At 38.8% G+C, this 20981-nt stretch overlaps 1 protein-coding gene across 8 annotated transcripts in view; it reads right to left on the bottom strand.

Moving 5' to 3' along the window:
* Positions 1 to 20981, bottom strand: part of lrp1aa (low density lipoprotein receptor-related protein 1Aa) — a 192347-nt gene that overhangs the window by 29464 nt on the left and 141902 nt on the right. For all 8 annotated transcript variants that reach the window (XM_084101218.1, XM_084101222.1, XM_084101219.1 and 5 more), the window contains exons 57-69: positions 18877 to 18962; positions 18668 to 18787; positions 18387 to 18574; positions 14114 to 14319; positions 13270 to 13458; positions 10671 to 10819; positions 10481 to 10574; positions 10275 to 10391; positions 8884 to 9003; positions 8094 to 8216; positions 6936 to 7061; positions 4870 to 4986; positions 1272 to 1378 (exon numbers count right to left, since the gene is read on the bottom strand). In XM_084101218.1, coding sequence (XP_083957344.1) covers positions 1272 to 1378; positions 4870 to 4986; positions 6936 to 7061; positions 8094 to 8216; positions 8884 to 9003; positions 10275 to 10391; positions 10481 to 10574; positions 10671 to 10819; positions 13270 to 13458; positions 14114 to 14319; positions 18387 to 18574; positions 18668 to 18787; positions 18877 to 18962 — 1742 coding nt within the window. The remainder of the gene's footprint in view (positions 1 to 1271; positions 1379 to 4869; positions 4987 to 6935; positions 7062 to 8093; positions 8217 to 8883; positions 9004 to 10274; positions 10392 to 10480; positions 10575 to 10670; positions 10820 to 13269; positions 13459 to 14113; positions 14320 to 18386; positions 18575 to 18667; positions 18788 to 18876; positions 18963 to 20981) is intronic.

Raw genomic sequence — 20981 nt, 5'->3', positions numbered from 1 at the left:
AGGTCGAGCTGTTCCACGTTCACCTCACGGCAGCACACACTCTCCACTGCTGATTCAACTGGGTGGCATAGCCCACACAAACACAGTGATGGGGACATCAATCTCTCTTTTTCTTTTCTGACAATAAACATCGCTAATTAAATCGTGAGAAATAGCGTGGATTGAGGAAGGGTATTACATGACTTTTGAGGCGTTGATGAGACTAGCGATTGGTGCCTGTGCAGTGTGTGCATCTCTGATTTGGACTGACACCATGTAAGTAAATAATGTCTTCAGTCGTTGTCCCTCCTTGCTATTCTACATGACGGCAAGAATTTGAAAAGACTGGCTTGTTCCCTTATATTATCCGGGTTAAGTTTGCACCAGGCTAGCCTAGACTAGCTCTAACGTAACTACTCACCAGGACACCTGGCCAACCCTCCACTCATTCTCCTCACACCAAGCATTAATAACTCTTCTTCTCCAAATAGCCATAATACAGTGGGAATCTAGCAGAGTATGGGTTGCGTGTGCCTCTTATGACGTCATCACCAGTTACTGAAAAAACACGCTACCTTTGAAGAAACCCCAATAAATGTTATTTTAACGCATTTTAAGACAGAAATAATTAAATATATACATATAGAGCACTTTAATTTACACATTAATTGGCTGTGGTGGTTAACCTGCAATTTACACTTTAAGTGAACATAAACAGTTGAGAAATAAAACGCATGCGTAACAGTATATTGGATCAGTGCAGCTCTTAAAGTGACAGCAGCCTAATAAACCTGGACAAAAAATAAATCGCTCACTGCTCTTGACTGAATAACTTTAGTAACTTTAATACGGATTCATCTATATTAAATTTATACAGTGAAGACTATGCAGTGCTATTTAACATTTGATTATTTATTTTCTCTACCTGAAAATTACTGTTAGACTTGCCTGAAAAACTTTAAAAGCAATGTTTATTTTATTTGTTCTACTGTATTTGTGCCATTTCGAAAATTGATTATTAGCTCTTATTTTATTACTGAAAGTATACTTGTCTTTAACAAAATAAAATTTTAAATTTATATGATTTTTTTGGTGATAAAAATTGTTTTTTGGTTACGGGTAACATTTTTTGGTTATGATTTTTTTGGTGATAAAATTTTTTTTTTGGTTATGGGTCAAAAACAACAAAGACAGAAACTAGGCCTATTTTATTTATTTATTACTTTTTTGTGGTGGGCCCTGGAAAATCTGCTATAGTGTGTTTTCCTGCACTGAATGGTTTTGTGACGTACCTCATCAGATCCGTCAGCGCAGTCATGGTCTCCGTCACACTTCCATCTGCCAGCAATACAGCGGCCACTGGTGCAGGCGAACTCACTCTCAGAGCACTTCCTGGGCACTGACACGCACACAACACAAACCTCCAGAATTATTCTATAGTATCTTTAGCATACAGTCGGGTGAATCACACAAAACCAGTCAAAAACATGTCCATGTCACATTTCACTACATAATCAAAAGAAAGAAAGAACAAATTATATTTAGTATAAAGTAAACAAAGCCTGTTGTTAGTGTAAAAAATAATTTTCCATTGCAACTTTATTTTTTTTATGACAATAAAGCACATTTTCATCCTAATTCTTAGTTATAGTGCAAAAAGAAATCTCATTCTCATTACAGTAATTTAAAAAAAATATGTATTAATTATAGAGGTCATACGCTACTTTCCAAAAGTTTTTTAAAAACAGTAATATTGTGAAATATTATTACAATTTAAAATAGCTGTATGTGAAAAAATTGTAAAATGTAATTTATTTCTGTGATCATTACTCCCATGATCCTTCAGAAATCCTTCTAATATGCTGATTTTTTTTATTTTTTTGGGATGAGGAGAAGGGAAGGTCGAGCTAGCCTCCATTTTGTTGGACAATACTTCGAACGTCAACAAGAAGTGACGTCACCCAACATCGTTTAGAGCACCTTTAAAGGGGCGGTTGATTATGATTTCACTTTTCTAACTTTAGTTAGTGTGTAATGTTGCTGTTTGAGCATAAACAACATCTGCAAAGTTACAACGCTCAAAGTTCAAAGCAAAGGGAGAAATTGCTTTTTAAGGACTACAACAAACGGCTGGTAAGGACCAGAGTATGTGAGCGGAGCGGAGCGGAGAGAATTTGCGCTCCACATTCAAAGCATTTCATAATTACTCCGCTCAAGCTCCGCTCTGGGTGTACAATTTCCCACTCCTCGCTCGCTCCCCACTCCGCCCTTAATACGTCTCGCTCCGTTTTCGCTCCACGATAAATTTGTATTCTTTTTTTTTTAAATAACACCAACCTCTGATCAGAAGATGCATGTACTGTAAAACGAATACGCAGTACTAAGAGAAGAACATCCACATACTTTATTGGAATTTTGAACAGCCCCAAACCAATAAATTAGGCTATCCTTTAGCTCACTTTAAAACAAAGCAAAATAGGAATCACAAGGAATCTTTTGACGTTGTAATCACCTCCCCGCACTCGCGCTCTCCTTTGTCATCACTACCTTTTACAATACATTTATATTTTTTCCCCTTCTTCACGGTAATATTTCGGAAACGATCTGAAGAGAAAACGCAAAAGTAATAACTTTATTCTGCGTTTAGACGACCGTTATGGGAGGGAAATCTGCGTGCGTATGGTGACGCAAAAGTGTGTGAAATTCAATGTAGTATGCACTCAGCGGCAAGGTGGCAATGTGGAGCACTGATCGGTGCCTTCACTGTCTAGCAGACTTTTGCTTTTACCGTTGACGGAAACACGACGGTGGAGCGTTTTTAAGATTTCCACCCTGAAGGGTGGTTTCACTTTTTTTTGCGTTTTTAAGCCCCAAAAACCCCGTCGCCGTCTAAACGAAAGGCACATCTGATAAAATATTTTTACGTTTTCACCCGCGAGCGTTCTCGTGTAAACAGGCACGACCTTATAAAATCGTCCATCATATAATGGAGTTGCACAGGTAGAAATCGCGAAGGGGTCGGTAAAAATATCATTAAAAGCATGTGTAAAATTAATTACATGATATATACTTTATATAAATGTTTGTGAAAGTACTAGTAAAACAATACAAATGCAAACAAATGCAAAATATGATTAGAAACATTTTGAGTCCCCCTCCGTTGCCTCACAGTGGTTTGGTCCTGAGCGATAGTGGAGCGTTTTTGGAGCGAGAGAAAATCACAACGCTCCGGCATTAAAAATATTCGCACCTGGCAAAATCACGCAACTCCGCTCCCACTCCGCACCGCTCACATACTCTGGTAAGGACTACACGACATTCCTCCCGGGTTAGTGACATCACTAACCCTAAAATTTACATAAACCCCGCCCCCGGCCACAAGTGTGTTGTGCTGCTCGGTCCGATCCACTTTCAACAGCGTTTCTCAGAAATCGCTTACTGCACATTTAAGTAAAAAAGTATCACAGTAAATCACAGTAATAATAATCTATTGAGAATCGCCACTGACTATAGTGATAACTACAAACAAACTGAAAAGTAAAAGGTCTGAAAAAAATGACAATGAGAAGTTTAGGGGGGAAATGTGCTTCATTGCCATCAAAAATAATGTCACAGTGCAAAAAAACCCCAACAAGCTTAATTTTCTTTCAACAAAATGTAATTTTGTGGTGAAATGTGGCCTGGACTTTATCTTGTGATTCACATCACTTCAGCTGGAGAAGCAGTAGTCCAGTCATTTTAAGCCAAAATGGGGGTCAACCTTGAACAAATTGCAACAGAAGCAAACTCAACTGATTTTGTATCCTCAATATGTCCTGAGTAAGGAAAAAAAAGTCCAGAAGAATCCCATTAGGGGAAAGTTTCGAAAAAGACCCAAATATAGCATATTCATACTTATGCAAATTAGCACATACGTAATTAGATTATGCTCCGTTTGTCCATGTTAACAAACAATTTCAAAAAACTTGTAATACATTTTTTGTTTGTCTTGATGCAAGTAATCAACTCAGTAATTTTCATGGTGATATCTAAAGGTTAAAATTTTTACCCTATTCACGTAAGAAACAGAAGTAATAGGCGTATGAATAGGCTATATTTGGGTCTTTTTCGAAACTTTCCCCTAATGGGATTCTTCGGGACTTTTTTTTCCTTACTCAGGACATACTGAGGATACAAAATCAGTTGAGTTTGCTTCTGTTGCAATTTGTTCAACCTTTTTTCATAAAATGACTAGACTACAGGGGGTTGTAGGTGATATGAGCGGAGACACAGGGACAGATGGAGGTTTGGGTGTTTTGGGAGCAGCGGGGAACAAATCAAACTCAAATCAGAACTGCTCAAAAACTGCAGGAATGGGCTTGACCGTGGCTCACTGCCGAGACTGGAAAAGGCTCAGTAATACACTGTCATTGGCTTTGATTATCATGATTAACCGTTTAGTTTTAAACACATGTAGATCACAATCAAAAACGATAGATAGCTCTGGATTTTTATGCATATTAACATTTAGTAAAACATTCAAGCCTCCCTGTCATCAGCAAGCAGCCACTGAAGGAGACGTTTCAGGACTGAAAGACATTTGAAAATGGAAACCTACCTCTAACACACATCAATGTGGCAGTGTGAAATGAAGAATAAAAACAAGATGTAGACACGTAAATGACTGGACGAAACGGAAACATGCACGAATGAAAAAAGCCCCCTTGTTCCTTAACAATGTGAACAAATAAATGAGAATGGCAACGATCAGGTTTTTGGGCCAGTGTGAGTTTCGTATCTCCTGTCTGTTCTGTTCCTGCTGTCATCGCTGTGGTGATGTAACATGAAGCGTGTCTCTGAGTGTGTGCCTGATGTTCACTTCACACACATCAGTGGCCGGTGGAAACCTACCACACTTGTCCTCGTCCGAGTTGTCCCCGCAATCATTGTCATAGTCACACTGCCAGCGGCCGGGCACACAGCGGTTGTTCTTACAGCGGAACTGATACGGCTCACACGTCCTCTCATCTGCATATATAATCACAATATTAATGCTGTTTAATACATAATAATGCATATATACAGTACTGTGCAAAAGTCTTAGGCATGTTAATATCTCTCTCTCCCCGCATGTTAATATCTCTGATCTCACCATCATCGAGTCCGTCTGTGATTACATGAAGAAACAGAAGAAACTGAGACAGACTAAATCCAGAAGAACTGCGGGAACGTCTCCGAGACGCTTGAAGAAACCTTCCTGCAAAGCTACTGTGAAAAACTATGCGCAAGTGTACCTGGACAAAAGCCGTTTTAAACGCAAAGGGTCGTTACACCATATATTGATTTGAATTAGTTAATAGAAGTTAAATCATAAATAAATTCAATTTGTGATTTTATTTTTGAAAGCATTCTCACTTTACAGCATTAGCAAGTGCCAGTGCTTTTCCCAGTACTGTAGCTTTGCAGGAAGGTTTCTTCAAGCGTCTCGGAGACGTTCCCGCAGTTCTTCTGGATTTAGTCTGTCTCAGTTTCTTCTGTTTCTTCATGTAATCACAGACGGACTCGATGATGGTGAGATCAGATCATACCGGCTGTTGTCAGACTCCTCGTGCATACACAAATCTCACTGGATTATTACAATTAATGGCAAAAAGAATGTTTGGAAATGTAAACTGATATTCCTACTGACACACTACAGCAAAAGATAGAAATAACTGACTTAAAGGAGCTGTATGTAAGAAATATATTTCAATTAATCATAAAATGGCCCTGATATGTCACTAGACATTAAGAAATCATGTTCATTTCAAATACTTATATCACTGACAACAGTAGTACGGCCAGGATATTGTCATTTAAAAAGTGAAGTTGCAGCCCTCAACTGATGTTGATGTTGTCATGTTGTGTTTTGGCCTGATGCTCCACCCTCCACCTATCTACCAATCACGAAGTCAGTAGTGTTTCGGCATCCGGGTTGCCAGCTCTGCTCTAGTTGAAAGCTCCTTGTAGCAGCCTACGTTCCTGCTGGATCCTGCAGCCTATCTGGCAACCTCGAGTCAGGGGGGAGGGGGAGGGGATACACCGCTCTACAGTAATTTGAAAGTGATTGCAGTACCAGTTTTGGCCACAATCTTACATACAGCTCCTTTAAAACCTTTTTTTTTTTTGGGGGGGGGGATATTAACATGCCTAAGACTTTTGCACAGTACTGTATATATATATATATATATATATACACACATATAAAAATGGTCTACAATAACTCTAAAACTTTAAATTTGACTTTTACAATTACAAAAAAATTTGATTTGACAAAAATTATTTTTCATGAATAAAACTATTAAGTTTTAACAACATTCAAATCTTATTTTTTTTATTTGACCAACAATACTTTTTTAATATAAATTATAAAATAAATTTAACTAATAAAACTACTATTTTTAATCAAATTTAAAACTTTTAAATTTAAATTTTACAAAAATAATCTTTAATGGGCAAAACTATAATAAGTTTTATTCACATTCAAAACTTTTAGGTTTAATTTTAAATTTGACCAAAATAATTTAAAATCTAAATTATAAACTGAATTTAGAGAATAAAACTACTATTTTTAATCACATTTAAAATGTTTAAAAATTTCACATTTAAATTTGACCAAAATAATCTTTAAAGACCAAAACTTTTATACATTTTAATTACATTCAAATCTTTAAAAAAATATATATATTTTAAATTTAACCAAAATAATTTTTTATATAAATATAAACTGAACTTGACAAATAAAATTACAATGAGTTTTAAAATCACATTCACCAAAATAATCTTTAATGAACAAAAACTATTATGAGTTTTAAATCACATTCAAAACTTTTAAAATTGTATATTTTAAATTTGACTAAAACAACTATAAATGTGTCTAATAAACAGAATTTGTAATGAATAAGTTTGAAAGGCATGTGCTAGTGTTGTGTTCGCACCGCACTCCTCTTTGGGCTCGTCCGAGGAGTCGCCACAGTCGTCCTCTCCGTCACACTTCCAGCGCGCGGGGATACAGCGGCCCGAGTCTTTACAGCGGAACTCGTCCACACCACACGTCATCTGAGCTGCAGAGAAACGAGAGACAGAACTGCGGTGATGCTACTATTGAGATTAAAGGGATAGTTCACCCAAAAATTAAAATGAAACACAAGTAGACTGCGTTTGGCCGGAAGCTAGAATTTTACTCTGTAATGTTTTAAATATGAATATTTTTCTTACACAAACAAGTGCTTCTTGTGGAGCACTTTTATGATGGATAGATGCACTTTTATGATGGACAGATGCACTTTTATGATGGACAGATGCACTTTTATGATGGATAGATGCACTTTTATGATGGATAGATGCACTTTTATGATGGACAGATGCACTTTTATGATGGATAGATGCACTTTTATGATGGATGGATGCACTTTTATCATGGATAGATGCACTTTAATCATGGATAGATGCACTTTTATGATGGATAGATGCACTTTTATGATGATAGATGCACTTTTATGATGGATGGATGCACTTTTATGATGGATGGATGCACTTTTATCATGGATAGATGCACTTTTATGATGGATAGATGCACTTTTATGATGGATAGATGCACTTTTATGATGGATAGATGCACTTTTATCATGGATAGATGCACTTTTATGATGGATAGATGCACTTTTATCATGGATAGATGCACTTTTATGATGGATGGATGTACTTTTATGATGGATGGATGCACTTTTATCATGGATAGATGCACTTTAATCATGGATAGATGCACTTTTATCATGGATAGATGCACTTTTATGATGGATAGATGCACTTTTATGATGGATAGATGCACTTTTATGGACTTCAAAAAAGAAACAGCCATTCACTGCCATTATAAAGCTTGGAAGAGCCAGGATATTTTCTAATATAACTATGATTGTATTCGTCTGAAAGAAGAATGTCATATACACCTAGGATGACTTGAGGGCGAGTAAATCATGGGTTAATTTACATTTCTGGGTGAACTATCCCTTTAACTGGTAGAAGTGACCGACTGATGATAAGATATTCAGCCATTTTGGGATAACAGATATTGTATATAATGAGTGTCCATTTACTGCAGTTGGCGGGTTCGTCGGATCCATCGACGCAGTCGTTATCACGGTCACACACCCACACACGCGGGATACAGCGCTTGGTTATGGCACACTGAAACTGGTTCGGTGCGCACGTCACTTCCGCTACACACAAATAAACATGTTATACTTCAATCACATTCTCAAAAACATTACTCTCACTTGTGTGTTAAAGCTATGACTGAACATACTAAACTACACTAAACCATGTTCATGCACTGCATTCATGTGGCATACAAATACATTCTAGCGTTCAAAAGTTTGGGGTCTGTGAGATTTCTCTCATGCTAACCATAACCCATTTGATCAAAAATACAGTAAAAACTGTGAAATATTATTACAATTTAAAATAGCTGCTTTTTATGTGAATATATGTTCAAATGTAATTTATTCCTGTGATCAAAGCTGAATTTTCATCAAGGAGTGAACTAAGGAGTGAAGAATATTTTGTTGCTTTTGTTGTCCATGCATTACGTAATAATAATAATAATCTAAAATCTTACTAACGCCAAAGTTTCAACGGTAGTTTCTGATCTCAAATCAATAAATGTTGTGAAAACATCTGAATATTATTCTTTTAAAATTTGACAAGGAACACTTCCAGATTAACTGTGATGTGTGTGTGTGTGATGTATGTGTGTGTGGCTATACAATGAATCACATTATAATCAAAATCACGACATGGCCTTGTGCGATTATTAAACCACAAAAGGCTTTACACGCCTCGTTCTTTTAGCAGCGCTATTTTTATAATCTTCCTAAAGAAACTCACGGCAGTCTTTCTCATCCTCTCCTTCCCCGCAGTTGTCCTGGCCGTTACAGCGGAATATTCCTGGGATACAGCGACTGGGATTCGTGCATTTAAACTGACTGGGTAAACACACATGGATATCTGCAAAACACACATAAACAGACTTATTTATAACACAACTGGGCAGTGCGTTACAGTAATACCACAGATAATATGGTGTTCTCAGGCAAAGTCAAGCTTTTATATAACAGCAGCAAAAGTAACATGGTAACACACTCTTGTTGTTTGGAATAAATACTTCCACTAATCCAGTAATCTGAATAATCATATCTTCTGTCAAGTTCACTCACTAGCACAACTATAGGTATTAATATTGTTTGTCACAAATGTTTATATACATAAGGGATATTTTACATTGACTTTGATTATAGTCTCATCCGATTAGAATTTTCAAACCGTAACTCAGTTGCAGAGACAGATACCCTAATACATATTACTCCTGTGAAAGTACAATTTTACTTGAGTAAGTACTTGAGTTTATACAAAAATATACACTATCAGAACATAAAACTTCAATATATGCAAACAATTGTGATCAAGTGAAAATAACAAAATATAGAATATAGCATTTAAAAATGAAGACAAATAGTATAGGCTACAATATAAAAACGTCACAAGGGGCAAAATGTTTGAACCTTTTAAGAAGAATGCTATGCAAACATGCTAGATTTCTATCATTATGTCAACAGCTACAGCATGGGCATTAATTTGTCTTATTTTAACTTTATCTAGTTTTTAACTAAAGAAGCCAATGAGTTCAGAGGGTAATACACAAATATGTCCATTTCAAGCATTTCATACACTGGGCTTAAACAGCTCGCCTTTCACAACAGATTTAGTTCACAAATAACCAACAATCATGACCTAAATAAGATTTTTATTTATAATCAATACAAATATTCCACATTAGTAACTTTTCAAACTTTCCATCAGTCGCGCACACACTAAAGCATCAAAGACCTCCCAGTTCTTTGATCATTTTGAGTCAGACATTAACAATCTAGTGAATTGTTAACAGCAGACTTTCCCTGAACGAATCACTGAATCAGTGAGTTGTTGACTCGAGAACAGCGGCAACTGGATCAGTCCGACTGACAAATTAATTGTTCAGTGTGATTTGCGCACTGAATCATCGGGTTCATTTGCATTGTTAACTGTAGACTCGCTCTGAACGAATCATTGAATCAATGAGTTGTTGACTCGAGAACAACGGCAACTGGAAACGTCCGATTGTTTAGCGTGTTTTGTGCACTGAATCGTCGGGTTCATTTGATATTTGCTTTTGAATGTAAATGTGACAATTTTCCAAAAAAGAAAAAGTGCAGATACTTGAAACATGTCCATAAACGTACCGCAGTTGGCCTCATCAGAGTTATCCTGGCAGTCGTTGTCTCCGTCACAGATGTACGCTGGGTTTGTACAGATACCAGTGCCACACTGGAACTGACCGGGTCTGCATTTAAACTCCGCTGTTGGAAGAAACATGTACAAATGTGCTCTTATGACACATGGGTTTGACGGTGAAAACGTCTCTCCTACAATCCACACAATCACTCACGGCAGTCGCCAGGCTCGTCGGACCGGTCTCCGCAGTCGTCCTCAGTGTCACACTTCCACCAGAACGGGATACACTTGTCATTCTTGCACACAAACTGAGGAGAGATGTCACAGGTACATATTTCAAATGAGAAACGCTGTGTTATTCTGTCTCAGACTGGGTTTAAGTAGTCTCATGATCATGCCCTCACCTGGCTGGCGGTGCAGTTCGACATGCACTGTTTCCCATCAGCGGCCAGGTAGAAGTTATTCGGACAGGCACATTTATAGCCACCGCCCGGAGACAGCAGACACAGGTTACTGCAGCCGCCATTGTCTGTCTGACATGGGTGATTCGTGACTAACGGGAGAGAAGAGAACACAGCATTACAGGCAGGGCCGTCGCTAGCGGGACGAAAGGTGGTGACGATTCCAACCCCCGTGATTTCAACCAACTCCCCCCTTCTACAACCTGCCCCGGGCCCTGGATACACCAGCGACGGCCCTGATTATAGGCGTATTTTAAGTATGTTAATATTTTTTTTATGTTAAATTACATTCTCTTAAAGGTGCAGTGTGTGATTTTTAGTGGCATCTAGTGGTGAGGTTGTGAATTGCACCCAACAGAAGTTAAGGTGGCCGACAGGAAGTGATGTCGTCGTCTGAGACAGCAGAGAGTAGCCGGTTAAGCAAAGATAAAGATAAATTTACAAAGATAAATTAAGAAATAAGGTTTATTAATTATTTAGTAAAATGATATGTTATTGCGAATATTATTGTTACTTGTTCATCATTGTGTCAGTGTTTTATTCGCTGACTTTAGCTATAGCTTCTTTGCATGACGAACAACATAGTGACGAAATGCATTTGTCCGTTTAGGGCCACTGTAGAAACATGTCGATGTAAGCGGACCCGCGGTGTGTGTAGACAGACATGGCTCATTCTAAGGTAATAAAAACATAATGGTTTATAAGTAAGGTCTTTATACACCACTGAAAACAGTTATGGATATGATATCGCATTTCTGTCTACAGATCCTCCTAAATATTACACAATGCACCTTTAACCCAGTTTATTGTTCACTGAGGACTATTAGTATGCTATTCATGGGTTTATCTCCCCCAAAAGTGTGAACATTGAGCCTCACAGACACCATCTAAACATTGAGAGCGGTCCACTTAGATCTGTCAATCACTTTCCAGCTCAACCAGTAGTGAGAGTTTGGGATGTTGGGGTAAGAGAATACACCAACCAAATGGCATCTGCAAACAATTTATTAGATTTCTCTTTACTGACTTAAGTTTTTGCTGCTGTGACATTTGGATGAGATGAGTGTGAGTATATAGCCGCATTTCCACCGCAGGAACTTTCCCCAGGATCTAGGGAGTTTGAGGTGGTACTCGTGTGTTTCGACCGCAGGAACCAGGGTCTAAATGAAGTTCCAGGTAAATATTTCCCTCTCTGAAAGTCCCTGCTTGCGAGGGACCTAGCTCCTGGGGAAAGTTCAGTCAGTAAAGAGAAATCGAATTAATTGTTTGCAGATGCCATTTGGTTGGTGTATTCTCTTACCCCAACACCCCAAACTCTCACTACTGGTTGAGCTGGAACTTTTCAGGAAGTTCAGGAACTTTCAGGGGTGGGACTTGGGGACGCTGAACATGCTGATTGGTTGAGTTCATGCAGCATTTTCATTGGTTGACTGGGTGATTTTAACCACCATCTGTTGCGTTGCGTGCAGTAACAGTTGTTTGCTATTCGAATCAACAATGGAGTTTAAAAAATACGACAGATGGACCGACGACCATGCGGGGTGGGGGCACATGCGCAAGTGCTGACCCCAGACGCTGGTGTGCTCGTGTGTTTGTTTGTTTTAAAATTGTCTAACAGCCTACGTTCTAAAAGCAACATGCTTTTTAAAGGGATAGTTCACTTTAAAATGAAAATTCTGTCATCATATACACACCCTCAAGTTGTTTCAAACCTGTATGAATTTCTTTCTTCTGCTGAACACAAAGGAAGATATTTTGAAGAATATCAGTAACCAAACATTTAACTGGTCCCATTGACTTCCATAGTAGGTAAAAAATACTATGGAAGTCAATGGGACCAGTTAACTGTCTGGTTACTGACATTCTTCAAAATATCTTCCTTTGTGTTCAGCAGAAGAAAGAAATTCATACAGGTTTGAAACAACTTGAGGGTGAGTATATGATGACAGAATTTTCATTTTAAAGTGAACTATCCCTTTAAGATTATCGTTGTGTTTTGGATTTTAAAATGTGCTATCGACTGTTTGTGCGCTGGGAGATGGAGTGGATTTGGGAAATCTAAGGAACAACGGACTAATGAGGAAAATGTTTTACAGCCGCGAAGATCTGCTGAGGTTCCGATACAATGTTAAAACCCCACCAAAGTTCCTTCATGAACCTTCTGAAATAATCTGTCCTATCCATTCCATACAACAAACAGAAAGAAGAAAGTTAAACGGAGGTTTAACTCTAAACGAAAGTTTAACTCTTCCTACAATAAATTTAACTAATGTTCGTTCACTTCAAAATAAAATGCCCGAACTCACAGCATTGGTGAAATATTACGACGAGGCTCATTATTAAGCTTAAATTCAGAGGATGAAATCCAGCGGGAACTGTAAAGTAGCGCAGTCTTATGTCACCGGACTAATTTGCCTAATCTTTTTACGGTACTTAAGATCGCGGTGGAAACGCAGACAGCAACAGGACTGGGGGAAAAAAAGTTCCTGGGACGATTTGTTCCGGGTAATTTGGGTGTAAAGCGGCTCATGCGTGCCCTGACCTTCTGGCTGTCTGTAGGGGTGGTAGATGTGGATGTCCATGGGTCTGTGGAGTGTGCTGATCAGCATGGTCTTGTTGGTTCCCTGTGTTTTGTGAGCTCTGTTGATTGACTTGGTCTCCCAGTCTGTCCAGTAGATGTACTCCTCAAAAATAGTCATGGCGAATATGTGCGGGATGTCCTGAGTCAAAACTGCAACACAAACATGGGGATTATTAACTACACAAACATAATAAACACGCAGCAACCTTACACAATAAAACAAAACTCTTACCTTTTAATGGTAGTATAGTTATTTATATATATCAATCAATACTTTATTACAGACGCAGGGCCCAATTTTTTAAAACACACCCAACATATAAAACAACAACAACAACAACAAAACAAAAGATAAAAAAAAATACATCAATGCGTTACATAAATACAAAAGTACCAGTGTTTCCACAATTTAGACTGATATCGTGTAGTGCTAAACCTTACATTTGATAGACCCATGGTAATCTCATTTTTAGAGGCATTAAGTCAGATAAATTTCCACAAATGGGCAGTATAAAAGTGGTGTACAATATGCTTTAAACAGTGCTGTCTTCACTTTGCAAATATTAGTCTGCATATACAACATGCGACGTTCAATGTCCTCATCATCTGTCATATGCTCAGTTATAATATATATATATATATATATATATATATATACACACACACTTCCAAAAATGTATACTCGTAAGTTTCTTATATTATCTTCTTAACTACAGTTTATAGTCACAATCCTGCTACTGAATACCAAAAATGGTTGTGATAACCTGCAGACTGTTTACCAGATGGCTTGTGTTTTTCCCCTCACCAGTGTGTCTATTGGTTCCGTCTAAGCTGGCAAACTCGATGTAGTCCTCTCTGGCATCGGCCCAGTAGATGCGATCATTGATGAAGTCCAGAGTGAGACCGTTGGGCCACGTTATCTTGTCCTGTACGATCACACTTCTGTTGGTGCCGTCCATCCCAATGCGGCCGATATGAGGATTATCCCCCCAGTCAGACCAGTACAGGTACCTGACAAAGACAAACATCATCGTTAAGACACGTTCAGTTCACCGTCCTTCAAGGAATATTAGCAGAAACAGGAAGAGGAGAATAAAATAATGAAAAACAAACAAACAATTAAAGTGTCCAATTATGCTATTTTAAAGGTTCCTAATGTTGTTTTGGTGTCTCATTAGGTTTACATGCATCACAGGTCAAAAACACTTTAATTTCCTCATAATCTCCACTGCAGCATCAGCTCTATTCTCAGTGTCTGAAACGGTTCGATCAAGGATTCAGTCTCTCTAAACCCCGCCTCTCTGAGAGCTACTCTACTCTGATTGGTCAGACGGCCAAGTCTGTTGTGATTGGTCGACCGTGTCAGAAACCAAACACTCATTAGCATATCTGAATTTCAGCTCTGGATCTTCCTCAGCTCTTTTTTTTGTTTTTGTAATCACTTTATTTATTTTCAATTTTGCCAAGATACAATAACAACTATAACTTGTGCAGTTACATTACTTCCAGTAATTGCATTAAACATAAGCAATATACACCACACATTCCTTAACTACAAAACCCCCCTCCCCCCCTCCCACTTCCCTATGGAGCACACAGATTAGACCAGAGTCATGATCAGGATTACAAATTGGACCTAACGAATTACCACAAATGAAAGACACAAAAAGTCATAACAATAGCTTCTTTACATCCTCTGCAGCCTTGTCCCACATCACCAACGTTTTTAGCTTGGCATTATTAATACGGGCTGATGACCACTCCAGGTAGATCACCTCGAGAAGAGCTTGAAGCCAGTGTTTTATTGATAATTGGTGTGGAGGAAGCCACCTCAGAACAACAATTTTTTTCGCTGCAGTCATGCCAGCCAACCAGAGTTTACGCTCCATCTCACTGATCTTAAACCTGGAGTCGTCATTTAGAAGAAGCAGCGCCGGCTCCAGCGGGAACTTCCTCCCCACCAGAACAGACATCTTATCCACAACTTTGCCCCAAAATCTTTGTACATCTGGACACTCCCATAAAACATGTATTAATGTGCCCATAGTGCCCTGACTACAAAATGTACAGTAGGGGTTGGGCACTAGACCTAATAAATGTCTTTTGCGTGGTGTCAAATAAGTCCTATGGCAGATTTTGTAGTGGATTAATTGGTGATTTGGGTTTTTAGAAGACCCAAATACATTATTCCACACCACCTCCCAATTAATGGTCTCTGTTCCAAGAGGTATATCCACCTCCCACGATCTATACCCAGGCAATTCTGTAGTGGTGTATGACATGAGATTGTTATAAATGAATGAGACCGTTTTCTTTCGGGGTGCTCTTTCCGTAAGAGACACTATAGGATGAGTCTTTAATGCAAACCCCCAGGGAACCTTGAGTGAATTAAGAGCTGACCTTACCCTAAAGTAGAGGAATTGTGAATTTCTTGGAAAACCAAAGTGGGACATTAGAACAGGAAAATCTAAAATTGAGTTTTGCCCTGAGATATCTCCCAACGTCCAGATCCCATGTTGAGCCCACAGTTGAGAAATGAATGGTTTACCACCTGTCAATAAATTGATATTGTGCCAAATAGGAGAGTGTTTATGCCATTTCAGTTTGAAGTCTACATGTTTCTCTAGATTCATCACAGTTTGTACTGTATACGAAATTATTGGTCCAAATTCTGAATAACACTTCTTATGTTTCAGACCAGAGAAAATCACATCCTGAAGCCTTAATGGGTGCACCAGCTCCTGTTCTAACGTTTTCCAAGGTGACACTAATTCCGCATCAAGCCAGTATTTTAAAGAACGTAATATAAAGGCCCAATGATACAGTTTGAAATTCGGGCACGCCCATCCACCCTGAAATTTATCCCGTTGCAATGTTGACCATTTGATGCGCGGTTTCTTCCCATTCCAAGTAAACTTTTTAAGCATTGATTCAAGTTTTTGCCAATACCCTGTTGGGGGTGATATTGGAAGCATAGAGCTAATAAAGTTTATACGTGGAAGAATTTTCATTTTGATTGTAGCCATGCGATCATCCTCGACTTTTTTCAAAATAGATGAGTAATTATTCCTAGCTATTGCCTGGATACTGGGACTAATTTCAACACCTAAATATGTGGCCTTTTGCGCCACTGGTATACGGGATTGGATATTTAATTTCTTCAGATCCGTATTCAACAACATTAAAATTGATTTGGAGTAGTTGAGCTTGTAGCCAGAAAATGTACCAAAGTGTTCTATGATTTTTAGAACATTCGGAAGGGATTGCTGTAAATCCGAAAGGTAAATAAGCGTATCGTCCGCGTACAGAGAAACGGAGTGTAATGTGGACCCTATTTTAACTGGAGCTACTAATGTGCTTTGGCGTATGTATTGGGCTAATGGTTCGAGTGACAAATTAAAAATGGCGGGAGATGCTGGGCACCCCTGTCTGGAACCACGACATATACTGAAAAGATCAGAAAGGTGCCCAGCTGTAACAACCCTTGCAGAGGAATTAGAATATAATACTTGTATCATTTTAATAAAATTTGGGCCAAATTTGAATTTTTCCAGGACATTCCACAAATATCTCCATTCCAAGCGATCAAACGCCTTTTCTGCATCAAGAAATAAAAGTCCACAGGGTAGTTCTGTCTTTTTGGTTTCAGAGATAATATGCAGGAGCCTCCGGACATTATCTGATGCCAGCCGCCCTTTAAGGAAACCAGTCTGATCTGAATTTATTAACTTGCCACTACCTCTATCAAGACGCATGGCAATAGCTTTGGAATAAATTTTTATATCTGCATTAATTAAAGAAATTGGGCAATAGCTTGAGCAATTCTGGGGGTCCTTCCCTGGTTTATAGAGTACCGAAACAAGTGCTGTGTTGAGATCCCTGTGGAAGAAGCCCTTTTCTATAGCTGAATTAATAGTATCTAGCCAAATAGGTCCTATAATATTCCATAGTTCCAGGTACAGCTCCACAGGTATCCCGTCAATTCCCGGTGAGCGCCCCCTATTGGTTAATTTAACCGCTGTGTGTAATTCCTCTAGTGTTATGGGGATATCCAGGTCCTTAGATTCATCGTCTGATAGCTCAGGTAAATTCAGGTTGTCAAAGAATGAATCAAATAAGTCCTGTGAGAATCGGTCTTCCGAAGAGTAGAGGTTCTCAAAAAATGATTTAAATGAATTATTAATATCAGCTGTTTTGGTGACCAATCCGTTCACTGGACAATTTATAGAAGGAATGTTAAATTGGTTTTCTTGCTGTTTTAATGTTAACGCAAGGAGACGACTTGGTTTACTACTGTCAGTGTAATATTTGTGTTTGGTGATATGCATCATGAATTCAGCCCGTTGCCTCAGCGTATTATCTAGTTCTGCCCTCACAGACCTAAGCTTTGTTGCTACCTGATTACTATAATTGTCCTTAAGCTCCCTCTCTAATTTACAGCAAGCCTGTTCCATTTGAGCAATCTGTTGCGTTCTGCTCCGTTTAAGATAGGATGAAAAACCAATTGCATTTTGGCGCAGAAAGCCTTTGATTGCTGACCAAACAACCGCTTTGTCTGAAACTGAGTCTTTGTTAATATTAATAAATTCCACTAGTTTGGGCTTAACTTGTGCAAGGTATTTTTCGTTTCTCAACAGGGTTGTATTAAATCTCCACCTGGACGATTTATCTTGTAAAAAGTCAAAATTTAATAAAGTCATAATTGCATTATGGTCAGAGATAATACGAGGTAAGAAAACCATCTTATCTATTGTTGGAATCAAGTCTGGCGTGGATAAAATGTAATCTATTCTTGAGAACATCTTATGATGAGGGGAGAAATAAGTGTAATCTCTGGCTGTAGGGTTCTGAAGCCTCCAAATATCAACCAAGTTTATATCCTTGACAAAGTTCTTTAAAGCCTCAGAGGATCTTCCTCAGCTCTTGATACTCAGTGATACGAACAGTAATTAATCTCATCAAAGTGGATAAACTCCATTTATCTACACTCTGATCTTTGAAACTTGAAAAAAAAAAAGAAGATTAACTTTGAAAGATAATATCTCAAAAAGCATAATAGGGTAATTTTCACAGTTTACCCATTGCGGACGTCCACAGCTACGGCTCTGGGTTCCCTCAGTCCAGTGTTGACCAGAACAGTCCTGTATGCTCCGTCCAGCTTCGACACCTCGATAGTGTCCCGTCCCTTATCACACCAGTACAGGTTACCACTGACCCAATCAACAGCCAGACCATCAGGGTTGCTGAGAGATGTGCGATGGAGAACCTGCCAAAGAATCCGAACGAAAGTCTAGTTTCATCCAGCGTTTGGCTGAGATCACAGTAAGGTTGAATGAAGATGCAGTTACATGCAGATCACCTGAACGTTGCTGCCGTTGATGTGCATGCGGCGTATCATGCTGCCTTGAGTCGTGACATCTGTCCAGTAGATCATCTGCTGCCTGTAGTCGAAGTCTAACGCAACAGCATTGTTCAGACCCTGCAAATGAAGACAATTCATGAGGAAAAACTGCAATGAAATGTTACAGAATAGAGTTAAATAAAACTAGCGCTAGTGTAAAATCATACCTGCTTTATAAGTGTGTAGTTTGAGCCATCCAAGTTGAGCTTTCTCAAGTAATAACGGTTGGCAAAGATGAGGAACGGCTCCTCGTCTATACAGTGAAGTGAAAATGAAAACATATTAAAGTAAAAAAGAAACTCCCATGACTGCAGGTATAAATAAACACACCATGCACTTGCAAAGTTTGAGATTTTAGGCTTTTGCTTCCATAACTTGACTTCTTTCAGACTTGTGGAAAGAAGACATTCAAAATACACATTTAAGCGTTTATTTTTTTAGGCATCTGTAGTTCCCTTTCAAGTGCTGAGTCACTGAGTTTACCCAGAATGCATTGCAGTGTAGTCCTACTTAAGATAGTCAGAGTCTTCAGTGTTTTGTGCAACGGTCTGATTTTGATATCTATCTGAAGTCTGACTATCTACTATATCTAAGCCATAGTCAAAGTCTATCTTTGTGAAACCGGCCCAAGAACTCGGGACCCTGTGAGGGATCCAAGTCTAGAGCCTCACAAATGTAAGGGATTATCTGTGTCTATGTTCATGGTCCGTTCACACCGTGTTACCAGTTGTTCTGTTCCTGCTTGCCTTGAGTGTTTTATTTAGTACTAAAGAGGACCTATTATGCAAAATTCACTTTTATAAGTTTTTGAACGTACTGTATTTATGTGTTTGCAGTGTGTGTACACAACCACCCTATTGTGGTATCCTTCCACTCTGTTTGTTATTTTCACCATAAATCTGAATTAAAGCTGCCGTCGGCAACATTTTTTTGATCATATTCAGTGAAATTGACACTATAATCCGACAGAACAACATAAATAAGGTGGTTTTAGAAAAAAACCCGAGCTTCTAACTAGCTTATCTTCTAGCTTATTTGTTTTGCAAAAATCCACCGCTCCCGGATCAGCGGGTCCAATCAGCGCTGGGGGGTGTGAGATCTGACTGTCAATCACAGGTCGTGCACACGCCAGACGCCACAGATCCCCCCTCACTCGCGCACGTTACAATATCACATGCACACGACACGTCTGAAGTTCGCCTGAGATTGTACGAAGCGTGATGGCGGAGAGAAAATCTACTAACAAGCTTCCAATTCCTCGGTTATTGCTATCTATGGATAGATTAGCCAGGGCAGCCTACCTCCGAGTCCATGGTGTTGATCGATGCTGAAGAGACGGACGCGTTCACAGAAAATCAGGTACACACGCGTGACGCACTGACGAGCACGACCTCGATGGGGGAGGGTGCTCGCTGGTAGTGGGGGAGGGGCATGAGAGTTGTAAACATTCAGACTTGCCGACTGCAGCTTTAATGTCTCAAAATGAGCCGTTCAGGAATGTGCTCACATTGCACAGGCCCCGCCCATGACTGCTGACAGACTCCGCCCTATTAGCTTAGACTCCGCCCCTCAGTAAGCTGAACACAGTCCACCACGTTTATCTCCTCGACAGAGTATTTAACAGCAGCGTTCAAGTAAGAAATGTATTCTCATTAAAGCTACTAAAGTAATTCAGTCAAGAGCAGTGAGTGATTTTCTGTTTTTCTTCTTCTTTTTTTTAAATTCATATTAACAGCATATAGCAGTAGGTATTGCATATTACACTGCTTTCACTTTAATTCACAGATCTAATATACACATGTGATTTCTTAACTTGCTGTTTACGTTCACAGACATAACCGACTGTGTTTATGTGAACTTTGTGTGTTTTTGACACAACCTTGTGTGTATTAGACAGGTTAAGTGGAATAAGACGTGAAAGAGAACTTAGTTTAATACTCATGCAATGTCATGTGAGCATGAGATTATAATCAAAACCAACCAAATGTTTTTGACAGAGAATCTGAGGCACTTGCTGTAAAGGCTCCGCCCTCTTCTGGAAAGGGAGGCGGTACGCAGCAGCTCATTTGCATTTAAAATTACATGCAACTCAACTCAACTCAACTCAAAAATGGGCATTTACAACAAGGTATAATAAACGAGCTGTGGGGTATTTTGAGCTGAAACTTCACAGACACACTGGGGACACATGAGACTTATATTACAGCTTCTAAAAAAGTGCATAATAGGTCCCCTTTAAAGTTGAATAAACTTTTCTAAATCTCATCTTTAC

This window comes from Abramis brama, assembly GCF_963993115.1.
Source record: "Abramis brama genome assembly, chromosome: 23".
NCBI classification, from domain to species: Eukaryota; Metazoa; Chordata; class Actinopteri; order Cypriniformes; family Leuciscidae; genus Abramis; species Abramis brama.
Note: the sequence above shows the minus strand (reverse complement) of the source record. Positions and strands in the feature narration are given on the sequence as shown.